At 46.7% G+C, this 19597-nt stretch overlaps 1 protein-coding gene across 3 annotated transcripts in view; it reads left to right on the top strand.

Moving 5' to 3' along the window:
* VWDE (von Willebrand factor D and EGF domains) overlaps nucleotides 1-19597 on the top strand; it is a 550953-nt gene that overhangs the window by 361060 nt on the left and 170296 nt on the right. For all 3 annotated transcript variants that reach the window (XR_011303393.1, XM_069648623.1, XM_069648624.1), the window contains exon 11: nucleotides 15625-15833. Coding sequence is in view for 2 of the 3 variants with exons in the window: in XM_069648623.1 (XP_069504724.1) it covers nucleotides 15625-15833 (209 nt within the window). In the remaining variant the exon portion in view is untranslated. The remainder of the gene's footprint in view (nucleotides 1-15624; nucleotides 15834-19597) is intronic.

A 19597-nucleotide genomic window follows, 5' to 3' on the forward strand; every position in this document is an offset into this window, starting at 1 on the left:
AATAACTGACTTTGCTTACTCACAAGCTGGGTCGGGCCATGGGAATTTCCATTGGCCCTCCATTAAGGATCTTGGGGTTTCTTTGTGGACCGTATGTAGGTTCTCCTCATTTCGTATCATGGGCTGGTATGGCTGTCTGATAGGGTACCGTGCTGCCCAGGGTTGTCTGGTTATGGGCGCTTCAACAGGTACAGATCTTCTGATGTACATTGGGCAGAGTCCCAGTGCAACTCTCTGTTGGTTCATATGCTCTTCATACGTCACGTACTTTGGCAAGTACCTTTCAGGTACCCTGAAAGGAAAGGCAGGGGTGCAGGTCATATCTGGGACCTCCTTTACACTCCCCTCTCTGGTCGGTTCATCGACCACTTCTGCTTCATTCTACATATCTATTTCTTTTGATTCTTCAGTGTTTTGTTCATCGTCTTCAGGTTTGGCACATGATGGCGTGAACATGTGTGTTTTTGGAGTCCATATTGTTATCACACCTTTCAAACTCCCTGTTGTTTTGACATGTTCATCTTTCTTCCAGGTCATTAGCTGGCATTGTCCATTTGGACTCCAGTAGATCCATTTTCCTTCGTACCTTCTTTGTTTCTTAGGGTAAGTGAAAGTTGTTCCTCCTGGCGCAAATTTGCTGGCCTTCACAAAGTCTCTTATTTCTTCATCAGTCAGGTCTCTAGGCTTCCATCCTGGTTCAACATCGACCATTATTTTCATCCCTATAGATTTTTTTCACAGTTTTCTGGCACTGTGTAATGATGATCTTGATAACACAGAATCCTAGCATACCATTGCTAGTAGAGCTCCCAGAAACTTGAATATATCTGCATTCGATTGTGGGACCAACGACAATAGGTCTCCAAACCAGCTGTCATCGTCCACTTCATCACTTTCATCGATCATCTGGTTTTTCAGGCTTGTCAACATGCTTATGGCCTCTGTTAGGGTTCAGTTTTCTTCATCGTGTGATGGTATAAATGTGCAACATGATTCTCTGATTTTTGCACAAACAACACCTCCATCCTTTGCAGTGATCATGTCAAGCACATATCTGTTTTGGCAGGTCATCAGTCTGATTGCTCTCAGCTCTTCTTTGATCACGTTGAATCCTTTGATAGTGGTATTGATGGTCTGCAATAACTCCCATCTGGTTATCTGCAACCATTTAGTATTCACTCCAACTTGGATGTGGGGCAAGAGTAGTGTTGTGAATACTGTTGAGGTGAGGCTGAATAGCCTGTGTTCGTACGGGATTGCATGGAATGCCTCTTCTGATTTGGGAGAAAAGTAATTTTCCCTCTTCATCCTGGATACCAGTTCCACAGATCTCCTTCTTCTTAGATGAGCATCTGCTTTCGGGAAACTGTCTAACTTCAGGTCATTCTTAGGGATCACTAGTGCGGGAACGTGGATGTTCACTAGTGTGCATATGCCTCCCCAGTTCTTCGGCAACCTTATGTATGCCTTGAATCCACACACCTAGTAATAGTCCATAATAACTGCGGTTCCTTGTGTCATTCCTGGAGCTTCAAAGATTCGTCCGCAGTTTTGATTCTCTCCCACCTTCCTTGTGCCATTGTTTCTGAAACATACTTGTGGGCTCTCCAGTGGTACTATTTGCAGGATTCCTCCTCTATCTTTGACCCACGTTAGCAGTTTTACCAACCTGGCCACAGAGGTTTGCATAACCTCTGCGAGTTCTCTATTGCTTCTTTGCAGGCTCCAAGGACCATCCACGCTCGGCAGATTACTACTCCGTCCTCCCATCCATCTGGGGAGACCACTGACCCCCAGATCTGCATTTGGCCTCTGTTCTTCCAGATTTGAGCCTCTTCTGCGGTCTTTCTTTGAACGTTCAGCCTCGGGTTAACTTCCCATCTTATCCCTGATCCTTTGATGCCAGGGTTCTCGTACCTGATCACATGATTTCTGGTGTGCGCCCTGTTTCTTGTTTTAATGTCCTGGACGTAGCCATCTTCATCTGGGTCTGGTCCTGAGGACATGCTGGAACTTGCTCAATGCGAAAGAATGAACAAGATGGAACTACTAAAAATCACACAAAATTAAAATGTTGTAAATATAAAACCAAAAATAGAAACAAAAGTGAACATATGAAAAGATAGGAAAAATGAGAAAAACGAAGGAAAAGAAATACAAGATGGTGGAGTTCTTGTGTCCGCTCCTTTCACTCTGTCTCTTGGTGACAAGATGATGAACAATGTCTCTCTCTTCGGTCTGCTCCACAGTGGAAGGATGACAAAATGGGGTAAACAGAAAAAGATACAAAGTAAAAATAAGAATAAAATTAGACTGGGAACAAGATGTCATGCTTCCTGTTTCTGCTCTTCTCGGTCTGTTCTTCAGTGGAAAGTCTTATTGTGGATCTCTCCTCCTTCTAAGGCTCTCCTCAGCAGTGGATGACCGTAATTGCTTCTCAGTTGAGCTATGATGGCCCTCAGGAGCTTGTTTAATTGCACGTTCTTTACAGGATCCTTAAGGAATGTGGGTACGTCAACATTGCCGGGTCTACCTACTAGTTCTGGAAAGTTCTCAATGAGGTGAAAGAAAACGCGGTATGCATATTGGCTGTCTTCTGGTGTCAACGACATTCGTTCTGATCCTCTGGTCTCTAGATCACAGGGCTTTCTTGTGACATGAACAGTTTTTTCAATTTCCTGCTGCGTGGATTGCGACCACGTAGTTTAGCTTACACCACACTTGGTTCAGGAATCCATGGTTTTTTGGGTCTCTGATAAAGGATAAGGGATCTGTGGTTCTCCCGACGAGTCCTGGGCATTCCTCTATGATGCAGAAAAATAGGGTATATGTAAGTTCATCAATGATCACTCGTGGTGTAAGCATCTGTACCCTTATCACCGTACTCTGATAGTACAATGAAGGCTTCCATGATGGCAGTCAGTAGTTGCCAGATTATTTTTTTGTTTGCTGGATCTTGAATAAATTCTGGGATACTGGTAACTGTTCCTACAAGTGATGGATATGTCTCTAATATTAGCCGGAAAAAGGAAAGCACATCCTCAGTGATGTTTCTATAGGGGGATACCATAGGTTCGATGAACAAAGTCCTGGTACTGGTTGATATTGTTTTTTTGGTTCTCAAGAATGACTTTATTTTCTGCTTAGCAGAGTCTTGGTGTCTTTTCAATAATTCGTGCGGCTTTAGGTATTCATATGAGCAGCGTTGCTGTGGCTTTGGATGCGTAACTCTTTTCATTACTCTGCAACTGTGGTGCACAGAGTGTTTGTATTAGCGTTCTTTATCACCTTTCACTTGTTTTAAGGGAATGTCTTGTTTTGGAAGCCACAACTTGCTGTATTCTTTGCTGTTGTTTTGCTCCTCATGCGTCCTTCTTCTTCACCATGGATCTTATTTGTACGTGCTGATGTTCTTCCCTGTTGTTCGTGGTCTCTTTGCAGCAGGAGGGCTCTCCCCTATGTAGGGCTTAATGTCATTTAGGAAGATCCATGCCCTTCTGCCCTGGAGCTTCACGTCGGAGGGGGTGCAGTCCTCTACAATTAAAGGGCCATTAAATCTTGGCTCGTCCCACCTTTTCCTGGTAAAGTTCTTCACCAAAACGCTGTCACCAGGGAAGGCAAAGGGCGCATGTACACCTTGCTCGGTGTCTGCTTCAGCACTTCCTGCTGTGTTTTGTGCTGTGCCACCCCCTTTTTGCCGTCACTGCAGCTGGTCTGAAATGACAGAGGCACTGGATGTCAAACAGTTTAGGTACCTTTGCATCTCTGTTCCCAGAATCTCCCTAGTCGGCTGGGCATCACAAATAGCTCTATCTCTAGGGGTAAGAGGGGTCCTCATCCTTCTGCCTGTAACTGTCTTGTGCGGCGTGAGGTGATGATCGGAGCTTGGTTGGTTCCGAAGTGCATACAATGCCAATGGTAGATAATGCAGCCATCCCTTCTTTAATGTAAGCTTCAACTTGGCTATCCTCTCCTTAAGCAAGCCGTTGATCCATTCACATATCCCATTCCCCTCTGGATGATACGCCGACGAGAACTTGTGCTTTATACCAAGCAATGAACTAATCTGTTCGAACACTGAATTTACAAAGTGGGCCCCATTATCTGATCTCATTACCTTGCACACCCCATCTAGAGAACACTTCCCTCACCAGGAACCTAGCAGCACAGGCAGCGTCGGGGTGTGTACAGGGACCTGCTTCTATCCATCTAGAGAATGGACACTCCACCACAATTAAATACCTGTACCCGTTGCACACTTGAATCATATTGACGTAGTCGATATGTAAGTGCTGGAATGGTCTGTTTGGTCTGGGAATGATTCCTCTTACTACTTTTAATGTGTGCCCAGCGGTGAATTGCTGGCAGATAATGCAGTTCACCATGAAAAATGCAACATGCTCTGCTAAATTCGGTGTGAACCAGTCTTCTGCGAGCATTGCAGCAAGATTTTCTTTTGTCATGTGGATGGGGTAGTGTAGTTGTTCTAATGCTACCTTTAGGAGGGTGACAGGCATTACTTGTTTACCAGTGCTGTCTTGCCTCCACAGCCCGTCAGAGGGGTTTAAAGAAGACCCTTGACACTTCCATAAATTCTTCTCCTCCTGTGGTGTCTCCCCCTGGAGCGCTATTAGCTGAGTCTGCCCCATATTGCTATAGGCTTCCGGTGTGGCTCGCGCTACCATCATTCGCTCATGGGTACGTGCCACCTCCACGTCCATGATTGTTTCATTCTTGGATGCCATGCACTTGGCTTCCATGTCCGCTTCATGATTTCCACGAGACACAAAATCTGTCTCCTTTGTATGAGCGGCGCATTTCATGACCGCTATGCCCACTGGAAGCTGTAGTGCTTTTATCAGCCTGTCCAATAAGGCTGCGTATTGCACTGGCGTGCCGTCTGCTCGGAGGTAGCCCCTCCTTTTCCAGCGCGCTAGACCTGCATGCAAAGTGGACGTCACATATTCGGAGTCGCTGTAAACCGTTACTTCCTGGTCTGCATGATTCTCAATGGCGAGTATCAGTGGCAATAGTTCTGCAGCCTGTGCCGAATAATGAGATGGTATTCGTGCACTAATGAGTACTTTAAACTCTCCATTCACTAGGTGCTTTACCACTGCAATGCCTGTATACCTTTGTCTGTCTTCTTGGTCAATTCTCGAAGACCCGTCAATAAAGACAATCTCTCCACCTGCCAGGGCATTCTCTTTTACCCTGGGGATTTCTTCATAGAATTCCTCATAGTTTGCACAGTCGTGTATAGGTTCTCCCTCTGTGACTGGCTCAGCTATGAACATAGCAGGGTTTACAGTTTTACATCGCACAATTTTGATCGATGGATTAGAGATAATCACCTCATAGGCGGATGCTCTCTGAGATGTCAGTGTGCCCTTTGGCTTCTCTAATATGGCGAACAGTGAGTGCTCAACATACAATGTCATGGAGCACCCCATCACAATAGATGACGCCTTCTCGATGGCGAATGCGGCAGTAGCTAGGTTTTGTTCGCATGGGAAGTGGCCCTTTATGACCGGGTCCAGACCCTGCTGTAATATGCTAGGGGTTTCTACCCCAGCGAGGTTCGCTGCGCGAGCCCTGCCGTCATAAAATTGCCATCGGTATGAGAGAACAAGTAGAATTCCTCTGCGTAATTAGGAATCCCGAGAACTGGGGCCTTACAAATTGCACCCTTGAGTTCTGTAAACCCTTTCTCCATTGCTTCATTCCATTCAATTTTTTCCTTAGTTGCCTGGGCCTTTTTAAGGGCCTGTAGCAAGGGATTGGTATATGAGCTGTAGGCAAAGACCCATTCTCTGACATAATTGCACAGGCCTAAGAAGCTTTGCATTTGTTTTATTGTGCGCGGCTTGACCGTGTTCATGATAGCTTCAGCCCTTTCTGGGGTTACCTTCTTCCCCTCATGTGAGATCAGTTGCCCTATGTACAACACCTCCTGTTGGCAGTACTGCAACTTATCCTTGTCCACTTTGTATCCCTTCTCAGCCAGTATAGTCAATAGCTGGACAGAATCATGCCTGCATTGCTCCTCAGTGGTGCTGCAGATCAGAATGTCATCTACGTACTGCAAAACAACACTGTCCACCGCAATATTACTTAGGTCCATTTGCAGGACTCTATTGAAAATAGACAGGGACTCGCAATACCCCTGTGGCAACCTTGTGCTTTTCAGGCGCATTTGTCTGAAAGTGAATGACGTCAGGTCTTGTGAGTCATGGTGTAGCAGAATCGAGAAAAACGCATTTTTCAAATCGATCACCGTGAAGTATTTTGCCTCAGTGGGTATGTTACAGAATATTGTAGAGGGGTTCGGGACTAGAGGGAACTTGGCTTCGACAATATCGTTTAATGCCCTTAAATCTTGAATTAAACGCCATGACCCTCCCTTTGATTTTTTGACAGGGTAAATCACTGTGTTGCAAGGTGATTCTGACGTTACTAGGATGCCCAGCTCCATCATGGCGGAGATTGTCTTCATGATTCCTTCATCTGCCTCTCTGGACATCGGATATTGTCGTGCTCGTGGTAAAATTTCTCCTGGTTTCAGTTTGATCTTTACTTCACCTGCCCCCTTCAGGAGACCTACATCATAGGGCCCTGTAGTCCATACTGCAGCAGGCACTTCGGCCATGTCGTCATCAAAGTATTCTGGGCGTACCAGTGCCAACATCATTCTCTGTGGCACCTCCCGTTTGCTCATTTTGACCCAAAATATGAGACTCACCTCCACCCTTGTCTCTTCTAGGTCACGGTGTTCTTCGAACAGATCGTCGTCGGTGACGCAGTCACTCGATACCCTTCTTCAATGGCAATAATCGCACACCATTGTCTGCCTTCATCGTCATATCCTTCAACCAATACCACTTATCCTCGCACTGCGGCAGATTGTATCATTAGGGGAAATACTTGTCCCTCTTCGTCGTGCATGGGTATTCTTGGTCTGAATAGAAACTCATCAGGGGTTCTCATAGTTTTATCTGCAAGGCCTGGCAATCCCGCCATGAGCACCCGCATGCCATATGCAAAGACTTCTGGTTCTAACGGTATAGCTCTCATGGCTATACGTCCTGAGTATGCTCTGATCATTTCACACACGTTTGAATAATGCATTCCTGGGGTGGAGCACACTATATAATTCTCGGTAAACGAGATGGTCATGTTTAATTTAGTCATCAGGTCCCAACCCAGAATATTTGTCTGGCGTGAATATAATAGAGGTACATTCATTTTGCGCTCTCCCAATGAGACAGGGAGTGCATCTGTAAAGGGAACTCTACTATAAGCTCCAGTGGCCTCGCCAGACAAGGAAAATTTCCCCTCTCGTACGCATGAACGCATTGCACCCGTGTCAACTAAGAAGGAATATTCTTTCCCCCCTATGGTGACATTCACCCTAGGTTCACTTTTAGGGTCTGGTGTCACTGATAGGATAGAACACATCAGAGTCTCCCGTGAGCTGTCCTATTTTATATATTAGTTTGGTCCACTGTACGCTTGTGGGTTTCCCCCATTTCCAGGGTTAATTCCCCCTCTGGGATTATTGCCCTGAGTCATCTGTGGTGGTGCCTGCTGGGGTTGTCCCTCAATTTTTGAGTAAATTGTTGGTATAAACTTTGGTGGGAAAAGATTGGATTGGAGCTTGCGTATTTGGTGCTCGCTCATACTATTGAAATGTCATAGAATTGTATAATCACTGTGGTGACGAAAGAAAGAATGGAGGGAGTTACCACGCTTGCGCATTTATGCAAGCAACTGCCCAAGCATGCAATAAAGTTGAAGAAATATAGCCAGGAATGGGCTAAGGGAACTGCCAATAAGATGTTTATGCCGTGGCCCCAGAATGGGTCACTCTCTAAGGCTGTTTTACAGCACATGACCACCTTCCTACATGCCACATATACTGGCAAGAAGCTAGAGAAACGTCTTGCTGGGCTGGAACTGTGGAAAATGTTTGAAGAAACGAAGGTGGAAGAACCACCCGCAGATTGGATATTAAATGTATGTACAGAGGGGGGGTGAGACGCCTACCGCTCCACCTGCCCTGCCTGAGCCAATAATTGAAGGGAGTAAGTCAGAGGGTATTTACCCGCTAAGAGAACTTAAGGCAGCCACGGGATACAACAACCCGGCATATGAGTTGCCTACATACAGTAGTGACGACATCAAAGAAAAGGAGCAGAAAAGTAATCTTTCCTCCGTAGTCCTGAGGGACAAGGAGAGACACAGCGATGAAGGAAAGGATCAGGCACAGAGTAGTGCATCTCTCGAGAAAGAGAGAGAGGGAAAGAAGCGGAAAGGAAGTGGCGAGTTAGGATTTGCAAAGGACGAGTGGATGGCAGGTCAGATATTGCTAAAACTTGATGGTAAAGGGAGTGATGACATAAGAGCAAGGGAACGGTCTGATGAGGTGCAGAGAAAGGAAAAAGAGAAAGAAAAGGAAATGAGAGACGAGGGGGTAAGAAAGAAGGATAGGTTGAGGCGAGAACAACTATATCGTGAAGAGCAAGGAATACCGCTCAGTCGCACACTATACGCAGCCTATGAAAAGTACAGGCAGAATATGCTAAAGTTAGAGGAAGAAAGGAGAGTGCAAGAAAGGAAAGTAAAGAAGCGGGAAGACGAGGAAAGTAGAAGGGTAAAAGAACATAGAAATGAACAGATGAGGGAAGTAGATAAGGTTAGAGAAGAAGCGAAGAAGCGAAAAGAAATAGATGAGGAAGCAGAACGTAAGTGCAGACAGAGGGCACGAGATCTAGAATATTTGCAACGGGAAGTTAAAAAACCCAATCCTGTTGTAGAATGGTAAGACATAGAAGAATTCTTTCCTGCAAGCGATGCGGTACCAGGTACAAGCGGGACAAATATTGAAGATGACTTCGACACCAGAAGCATCGAGGAAACGATTGATAAATCTATGACGAGACGGGACTGGAACTAATTTCCCAAGGGGGAAGGGAGGATGAACGCTTAGAGAGCACTCAGCTATATGACACTGAGGATGTCTCCCGAAGTAGTGGGAGCAGGGGACTGTCCCTAGACAGGCTAGAGATTGGGCAGAACGAAGAAGATGCAAGAAGTTGTGTAAACTGGGAGTATTCAGAGTCTGACTCCGGTGGGGAAATGGAGGAAGTGGCACAAGACGAAGGGAAACGGTGCAACAAACGGCTCCCAGGGGACCGAGAGGTACGATGGTCAGATGCTAGTGGGTCCACAAGTAGTACAACGAAGTCCGCTGGACAGTCCAACCGACATGAAGAAACACCCCACGGTCAGAGGGGGGCGTCAGCACCTGCCTATGTGGACAGGTTAAGGACCTTGCCAGGTAAACGGCAAGGCGGGAACGCCACCCCGGTGAAAGACCGGAGAGGTATGGGGAAGGAGAAAGAGGACTGTGCATTCCAATTCCCATTGCTGGAAAAGGGGGGAGAAGACCGCAATATATTCCATGGCCACACAAAGGACCGAGAGAACCTTAAAAATTAGCATCCAATGCTGACATCGGGAGCCGGAAAGTGGATACATGTGTTAGAGAAAATGACGGGGGGTGTCACCCTAGCCATAGGAGACATTAAGAGACTCCTAATTGCTATACTTGGTGAAAGAGCAGACGACATGTAGAAAAGGCCGGGCTACCCCAGGGTAACCATAACTAACACCTCCCATGACGGAGCGCCGTTTAATAGTTTCGATTCCGCTCTTCCTCTATTCTGGCTGAGTTGTGAAACTTGGACTGCCAGGCCTCTGGCAGCCTGGCCCCATTTCTGCTCTACAAAATGGAGTCGCATTCGTATAACGTGCCTTTTGAGGTAGCTATATAGTTGGCGCATGCCACTTTTAATATTCTACTAAGCGTTGCAAGCAGTGCCGTTTTCATGGCTTCTTGCGTTCCAAGCCTATTTACACACACATTTGTCAGGTCGGTTGTTCTCCTCAGGTCTAGTAACATGTTTCCTTTATTTTTAGCATCGTCTCCTTCCTGTGTTTATCACATTGGTTTGTATAACAGCTTGTTATGACGTGTCATTTTCAATAGCTGACTTTGCTTACTCACGAGCTGGGTCAGGCCATGGGAATTTCCATTGGCCCTCCATTAAGGCTCTTGGGGTTTCTTCGTGGACTGTATGTAGGTTCTCCTCAGTTCGTATCATGGGCTGATATGGCTGTCTGATAGGGTACCGTGCTGCCCAGGGTTGTCTGGTTATGGGCGCTTCAACAGGTACAGATCTTCTAATGTACATTGGGCAGAGTCCCATTGCAACTCTCTGCTGGTTCATTTGCTCTTCATACGTCACGTACTTTGGCAAGTACCTTCCAGGTACCCCGAAAGGAACGGCAGGGGTGCAGGTCATGTCTGGAACCTCCTTTACACACCGACAAGGCCCTTCTGGATATCTGAAGAGAGAACCAGGGCTTCACCAGGACCTGGCTGGAGGCAATGCTGGCTGGCTGCAATGGTCATCATTGGGTCGGCAATGGGCTTCACATCTTCATAGGGGTTTTTGCTTCAACAATGATCTCTCAAATGACTGGTGTCCTCCTTGTATCCAGGATCTGGACTGTAGTCACCCCAAGTTCACCAATGGTAAGGATGTGCACCATCCAAGCTGGCAGGAGATGTTGAATAATGGACAGACTCTGGCCAACACATCTTCTCAGCAACAGACACACTTTGGCTCTGACAGACACAGCCCCCACATCTGAAAACACACACAGACCACCAATTTGGTCTTGCAGGCAGAGACTTTGCCCTGTAAAGGGCTTGTGATATGAGTCAATTATGGACCTGAGAGGGCAGGAAAGGTAAACATCTTGTGGCACAGCTATTTTAGAGCATATGGAACTCTAAATGTCATTATCCAGTAAAATGCAAAAGGGCACCAGAGAAAAGTAAAAAGACACAATAGAAAAAGACTGCCACCAACTCATCCTATAAGAAGACAGGGTGTCCCACTACTGATAGTCTTAGGGACTGATTAGTCTCCTGTTAGGAAAGACTTTCCTTTTGCACCTTTCGCTCCATAGATACCTATGGGACACACAGTCTTTTTGCTTATTTTGTGGAACCCTGTTCTGATTTTTGGAGGTCAGTAAAGCTTCTGCTTTACTTCCCTTGCCCGTTTTGCTCATACTTATGTGGAAACTGACTATACCATAAGACTGTCAGTAACGAACTGCAGAAAGGACACACATTAGAAGTGTCCAGCTGTCCAGTTTCCAGAAGCAATCCATCAGAGCATGGAACAACGAAATACCAGACCATAAAACCTGACATCAAAAATGGCTTCTGGACCTGAGTCCCCTGGACTTCTGTTATCTGAAACAAGGCATGAGAAAAGGGGGTCCAACGATTAATTCCCGGAAATTCTACAGTGGTCCCTGAGTGAATCAGCGTACAGGGGGTGCATAAATCTACCCGTTTCTGCCCCACGACACCTCTATAGGGATTAACAGGTGAAATGCCCTCACAGTACCTCTCCCTTACCAGACTGTGAGCATCAGAGTTCTGTTCAAGGAAACTCCTCTCGGCTTCCCGTAAAGTGTTTGGATAGGAAGAGGGTCTGCTAAGAATTTTTCTTCAATTGTTATCAAACATTGTGACATGTACATGCTGCATGTTGGTTTTGCCACACATGTTCAGACTGTTAAAAAGACCAGACACGTAGCCTTCTGAAGTGTACTGCATTGGGACCTGTGACTCTAAGGCATTAAGCCCCCTCTTTCCCAGATAGAAAAGGAAGTTTTAAGGTGTAGTGTCTGCATGTAGAAGGCTTTGTATAGAGTTTCTATCTTCTTTATTTTCAGCATATTAGTTATCTAACTTATTGTTACCTACCTGGAGCTTTGCTGTCGTACAATATATTAAAACTAGTCTGTCTAACTGTATTGTAAAATTAAAGTCTTGGGGCCTCATTACAACACAGGCGTTAAGGGGTTAACGGCGCCGTAAAAGGTGTCGGTGCCGTTAAACCCTTAACGCCTGATTACGAGGTCCCTTTGCGGGTTGCACTTTAACGCCTGCTTTTTTCACATGAATGTTGCCCTAACCTTATAAAATCCAAGCATAATGACGTAGGAAGAGTTCTTGTGATGGTGAAAATATTCCAGAAGATATTCAACAAGTTCAGGTATGTAAAATATTAATTTTATCTTTCAGATACCAGCTTTTAGATATTCTAAGGGGAACAGGGGGAGGTTAATGTGTTGCAATTACCTACCCCCCTGACCTCAATTTTCCCAAGTGTACCTCAATCGCTGGAGGTAGATTTTCCCACCATTTGATCCAGGAGCAGAGTGCAACCCTTTGTGTAGAAGAAATGCAGAAGGCATTGATGCAGACCTCTTCTGGACATTTCACCAGACCGGGGAATGTGAGTTCCAGTGACAACTACCACACCGGGGCAACAGCTGGAGTCATTGAGGTTGCAGAATGCCTTCCAAAGCAGGATCCCTTGATGTTGGGAGGCTGAACTTTGTCAGGAAGGTGACTTGAGGCACGAGCCAACTACCACTGAAGTTCTGACAATGAAAGTGGAACGGCGACCATGCTACCATGTTAGCCCACTGGAGAGCTGATCAGTCCACCAGGTAGTCCAGGGACACTTCCAAAGGCTCAGGCCAGCTGGACCCTCGAGAATGTGTTGAGACTGGTTGGTCCCACCAGTCTAAGGGTTGAGGCACTGCTTAGGGCCTTCCAGATCAGATAGTCCAGCAGAGCTTCACCGGGCCAAACACCAGAAGAGATGCCAGGCCACTTCGGGAGTCGTCCATGGATCTTCAGTTGGCTGCACTCCTACACAGGATACCTGACTCCAAAGAAGATCAGAAGAAATGGCTGCAGGAGTCCTCTTCTTATCCTAAATCCTGGCTGGAAGCAAGTCCAAGCCCACCAATGGTAAAGATCTGCACCATTCAAACAGCCAGATGTAGTCCAATCAGGGACCACTGTGAGTTTCACTCATGCCCCACACCTACACATTTAGGCACCCCAGATGTGGAGTGGAACCAGACAGTGCCAGCCACACCCTGGGTCCACATACACAAAGCTAGCAGTAGATCGTAAAATCAGCATCTTTCCTGGGAAAAAGCATGACCATATAAGGGATTTTCTGACCTGAGAAGGAAGAAGGCCAAACATCAATATGGCCAATGGGCAAGCAGAAAATCTTGTGGCACAGCCATTTTAGGGCACTAGCCACATCTAGTAGCCATACGCAGTAAACACGAATGTGCACACTAAAAATTATGCAAATGTGGTAAAAATGTATCTGCTGCCACCAGCTTGTCTTTCGGCACACATAAGAGTAATCAAAAATCCCAAGTGTAATAGACTAGGGTGATACAAATCTATCCCCACTGCACTGCATTGTAAGATGCTGTGTGCGCTAATAAAAAGTTACCAAAATGGTATAAAGGTAAATAGACCAAGGGGAAACATAATTTCCCAGTACTGATAGTGTGAAGGTCTGATCAGTTTCCCCATGACAAAATAAGGGCAGTGGATTGAAGCTGAAGGCCTCACTTCCCTGTAAAAAGTCGGGACAGGTTCAAAAACAAAAGCAAAAAGTGTGGGTGCCCAAAGAATATGGAGGGAAAGTTGCCTAAAGAGAAATCTTTACTAACACTTAGCAGTGGTTTTTGATTGCTCAGAGCTTTTCATTGCTCATAGGCCTGAATAGTTTATTTTTTTTTATACATTCTTTACATTCATTATTAAGGGTGCTCTATGTATGTTTAACTGAACCCTCCACACACTCACACTCTCTAACTCTACGCCTTACTGTTCAGTCACACAATACACAGAAAGTGTTTCTAGCCATTTGTGTATTTTCCTGTTCACCAGAACAGGTTGGCCTCCCTGAAACTGTCCACAGGGCTGATTCTGAAAATCCATATTATCATGAGGGAATGAAGCAAAATGAAAATCTTTCGAGACAACTTGATTGCCTTTTGGACCTGAGTCAGAGAAAAAGTGCATAACATTGGTATGCGAGGAATCTTAGTGGCTCTTCCGCTCACATCACGAAATGAGTGTAAAGAGTATTTCACCTGCCTTTAGTTATGCTTGTAAATGCACGATTCCCAGGCGTCATGCCAATATCCACCTGTGCTCCCAGTGAAATTCATAATTAGATAATTGGTAACCAATACATTTCTGTTGCCCACTGTGACCAGGTAGACCTCTGCTGAGCATTGGGAGACTGCAGAGGGCAGGGGAAGCTGTGTGGTAATCAAAGCGACCCTTGGAGGTGTTAGGTGTGGAATTCCAGAGCCTCCCCTTCTTCCCCACCAGCCGCCAGCAGGGGAGTAATGCCGGCCTGCACAGCCCTCAAGAAATACGTCTTTTCATAGTAAACAATCAGTGTATAGTATGTGGAGCTAATAATACAGAAACCATCTTGTCTAAACCCCAGCTGAGGGAATGAGGAGCATAATCCATTAGTCAGGTGACCCACGGACCACTGCAATGTGCCATAGGAGGCACATGTTGTACTGAGTAAGATGACAGACCAGTGGGTAGCTCACAAACCACTTCCAAGCAGCAGCCCCCCGTCGGGTGTGTGTGCGGGGAGAGAGGAGTGCCCAGAGCAGTACAGTGGTCTGTGCAATGAAGATAGAGCGTCTAACTAACTTAAGAGGGCAAACCAAAGATTTAAGCAGACACTCTGTGTAAAGGCAGACTATAAAGACTTCCCTCTAATAACATGACACCACCATAATAGGCAGAATAATCCTGTACATTATTGGATACTTTAGGTGGTGAAGAGAAGTATAAAATGGGGTACAGATCAGCAGGCTATAAGGGAGTTGTGAGGTGATACAGGAGGAAGATGAGCAGAATCTAGAACCCAGGGAGCTATAGATTACTGAGACCCATAACTCAGTCCCTGACACGTGTCTGACCAAAGGAGGAAACCACTACAGAGAACGAGCTTGGGACTATAGCTGAGATGACAGCTAGAGCAACAGAAAACTAAGGAGACGATCAGATGCTAGCCAATTTATGGCTATAATCCAGACATTGGCATGAGTGAGTCAACCAGAGGAAACGGGAAGCCTAGAGTGTTGTGGGCTTAATCCCAGGAGGTCAGATCCTGGCTGGTGGGTGTGAATAACTTCAATCTGGCAAGCAGTCCATCAGAGTGGAAGACAGTCCTGCTGGTAAATGTCTGGGGTATTTTATAAGGCAAGCAAAGGCATTGGTGAATAATACAGAGTAGGTAAAGGGTGTATGGTGCTCAACATTCCGGAGTAAAAGGAAGGCAACCCATGGTCAAGGGTAACACTATCTAACTCAGGCATTGACCTAGAAAGAGACAACAGTCAGAACAGAGCAGAGGAATTAGGAACCTGGATATAGGGCCCTGTTTTCCAATAGGGAATTGTTGAAATCGTAGTTCATTTGTTTAGAATGCATGTTAACAACTGCAGTGTGATTCCTCTATTCTGATACTGTTTTCCCAAGTCATCCTGATTGGCCTTTATCAAGCCCCTCTTGTGAAAAAAGTTGTTAAGCCTGAGTCTTGAGTACTATTGTAATTGACTTGCCACATTCTATATGAGCTTCTAGTCTAACTTAGTAAGTTTACATTTGAAACCTGCTTCTAGATTGCCTTCTCCTCTGGAGCTTTTATCCGTTCTGATGTAAGTGAATGGGGAATGAGTCTGACCCTTCGTGCACCAAGCTCAGACTACAAAAATACTCTGGGACTCTGCGGCACTTTTGATGGAGAGATGGAGAATGATTTTCATGACAGTGATGGGTTTGAAATCACACAGACCACCGATAATCAACACACGTTTATAAATGAATGGAGGTAAGACTTATCAAGGACACATATTTGTTTCTCTTTAATTGTGTTTGTTACCACAGACTCTTCATTGAACCCCACGTAATAATTGGCGCATAGCAATTATCCTAAGGAGGAGAAACGAAAATAAGCACGCTGTGATTTTAACCCAAGCATTATCTCTCCATGGAATGGTTATGAAATTGATAGTTTAATAGGACCAGGATGTTAGTGATGACACATAGGCCCTCATTACGACCCTGGCGGAAATCGAAAAACGATGGCGGAAATGCAATACCGCCATCGAATAGCGCTCGGTGCGATTACGACCCGTCACCGTAAAGTACGATGCCATTAGCGACACCGTAGCGAACGCCAACGCTAACTGCACCAAGTACGCGCACGCGCGCCATGCCAAACCGTAAATACCACCATGGCGCAACGGTACGCGAATTCCGACCCTAGCGGACATGTACCTAACGCCATCAAGCATGGCGGAAAGTACCATTCCGCCATGGTGAGAAGTACGGCATCGCGAATCAACCGTAAACGGCCCTACTGAGTGCCTGTACACCACTCCCTGGCCACATTGCACAACTCCTCGTAGGTGCAATGAAGTCACACTATGCAACCAGTGAAATGAACAAGTCACCCATGCATGCCAGCAAACAAATGAATCCAGGGGCTCCACGTGCCTTGTGAGTGGGCATCCATATCTGCCATGGCACCATTGCCGCACTGATGCAGCACAGGCATTTGAAGGTCCAAGTACAGCAACATGAGCAGAAAAATGAGACAAACAAAAACAGAATAGACATTTAATGCACCACAAAACCACCAAGGGCCATACACCCATTAGGTCATGAACTCCTAAATACATTCCAGTATTGTGGGCTGCATCCGCAAGAAATGACCAGCTTCTGCTTGTGTGACGCCCTGTTCCATCATGGTACACAGGGGCTACATTCACGTCCAAAAAGGCAACACGGAAGCGCCTAGAACCGCAGGGCCGTCCCATTAGGTAGGCACTAGTCCAGCAGAAAGGACGATATGTTGCTCCTAGCCACTAGCACTGCGTAAGGGCATGTGGCCCATTGGCGATCGTCCCATAAGATCGTAATGGTGCTCCACTGATTGACACGAAGCAGCAGGTGTCGGGAGTAAAAGCCATCTGCAGGAGTGGCGTACAGATGGCAGCGGCAAAAGGGGAGGAGATACCTGTCACCCAAATGAAATGAAAAAGAATAGTATGGGCATCAGAACTACAATTGTATAACTCACTTCAATGATCACACTAAATCTACAGCCATATGCTTGCTAGCCCACTCAAAAGGAATATACCCACCCAAAAATCACTTGCGAATCACAACCATAAAAATCGAGGTGAAAACAGCATTACAAACGAGTGTTTGTGTGCATGCGTCTGTGAAGACAGAATCCATCAGATGGGATTAGTAACGTGCATAGACACAAGTGCCTGAAGGCGCGTCGAGACAGGGAGGGTTCAACAAGGGCAGAAAGACGATGGTCCCACTATGGCAGCTCTGCATGACATAGCGCAGGGGAGGTGGATAGATTCCAAAAAGCCCTGTACATGGCAAACTCTCCATCAAATCATCTGTCCATGCATCCATACATCATTCCCTCATCCCGGTATGAAAACGCCTGATTATATACTCACATCACATTTGAAACTTCCATTGAGTCTGTGCGTAATGCAGTCTGCAAAATCCACTGTTCTCCAGGCCGGAATTCTAGTGTTGTGAAGTAACATGTATTTGGGAACGTCCTGCCTTTTTGTCCACTACGCTATTGCGCATCCCATACTATCCATATCAATCATAGCATACTCGCCATGGCCCCTGTCCCAAGGACATTAAACAATAGAACGTTATATTTGCAGTCAGACCTGTGGGCGTCTCCTCGCCGCTAGCTGAAAACCGAAAGCGCTGTCCTTCGAATTCCTCATTTGCAACATCACGTCGAAAAGGCATCTGTGACCGCATGAAATCACAAATTCATCCATGTAGTGCGGCAGTGTGTGTAAATGGCAACTGGCTTCACTCACAAATGGGACGCCCCGCCCGTCGGTGAACCTCGGTACGGTGCTCGCCCAAAGGGGATTGCAGCTGGCACAGGTGGAATGAATCACCACAGGTGGAGGCTATACAGCCTGAAAACACATAAATTGCACACCCAACCCCCTCCCACAACCACACCCACTCCAAAATGCTACCGGCAGGACTAGCGATGTTGGCCCTGGGGGACCTGATAGCACTGCAAGTACTCCAACTTCAAGAAGAAGACGAACACCAACTACTACAACAACCGGCCGCACAGAGGAGACACAGGAGGAGGAGGAGGGCAAGGCAGGGCCAGCAAGGCCCACCAGCACAGCCACTACCACCACGCAGGCAGCCCGCAATCCCACGCCTCCGAGCTCATCCGTTCAACCTCACTGCTGAGCAGATCCACACCCTCTACCGTTTGGACCGGGACACCATAACCGCCATTGTGGACATGACACAGGCTGACCTTGTCAGCATGATAGATAGCCCAACCGCCATCCCACCCCTACTGAAGGTGGTGTCTGTACTCCACTTCCTGGCCACAGGCACCTACCAGCACACAGTCAGACAGTTGCATGGCATTTCACAGCCACTGTTCTCACGGACACTATTGCAAGTGCTCGATGCCCTCCTGAAGCACGCAGACGACTACATCTCTCTACCACGCTCGGAGCAGGAAATTACGAACACAAAAGTGGGATTCCATGCACTTGGCGGCATACCGGGTTGCATTGGTGCCATCGACTGCACCCATGTGGAATTGGTCGTCCCACATGCCATGGAGGCCCAGTACCGCAACCGAAAACAATTTCATTCTCTTAATGTACAAATGGTGTCTGACTCCAACAGGATCATTACACATTGTTGTGCCCGATTTCCTGGATCAACCCATGATTCTATGGTCTTGAGGAACTCTACAATACCACGCTACATGGAGCGACACGCAGGGAACAGATCCTGGCTACTCGGTGAGTCTCATTTCATGCATGATGATGTGGGGTATGTGATGCGGCAATGACCTGGCAGGAAGGGGGGGAGGTGCGTACGTAGCAATGTCATTCCACAAACATCCTTTATTGTCCACATACAGGTGATGCCGGGTATCCACTGAAGAGATGGCTCCTTACACCACTCCGGAACCCACAGAACCAGCATGAGGAGGACTACAACCATGCCCACTCACGTACCCGTGTAGTCATAGAACAGGCATTCGGCCTACTGAAGACTCGTTTCCGCTGCCTCAGCAGGTCTGGCGGGGCACTCCTGTACCGCCATGAGAAGGTTGCAAAGATGGTCATGGCATGTGTCATGCTACACAACATGTGCGTACGTAGAAATGTGCCCATGCCCCCTGACGCAGAACTGCAAGCACCTGAAGATGGTCATGATGAGGGTGGGGATGTGGCAGCACCTCAAGGAGTCCGCGAGGCACAGGAGGGCCGTGACATTCGTCAGATGCTCATAGATTCATGCTTCTAGCACTCACGCCTGGTGGCTGATACATGGACACGGGACTTGTGGCACTGTGTGTGTCTGGAACATGCACAATATGGACTGTACGCCTATAAAGGCCTCGTACACAAAGATCAATGTCCACACATCTCATTGGATGATTATGTAATTTTTATAGCATATGTGAAATTATGTTACACACCCCATCGACCCGCCACCCAAGTAAGCCCAACACACCCCCTCCACCCTCCTACCTCCCCCCCGAACACC

This window comes from Ambystoma mexicanum, chromosome 2q (assembly GCF_040938575.1).
Source record: "Ambystoma mexicanum isolate Mex_15411 chromosome 2q, UKY_AmexF1_1, whole genome shotgun sequence".
In the NCBI taxonomy this organism is placed as follows: Eukaryota; Metazoa; Chordata; class Amphibia; order Caudata; family Ambystomatidae; genus Ambystoma; species Ambystoma mexicanum.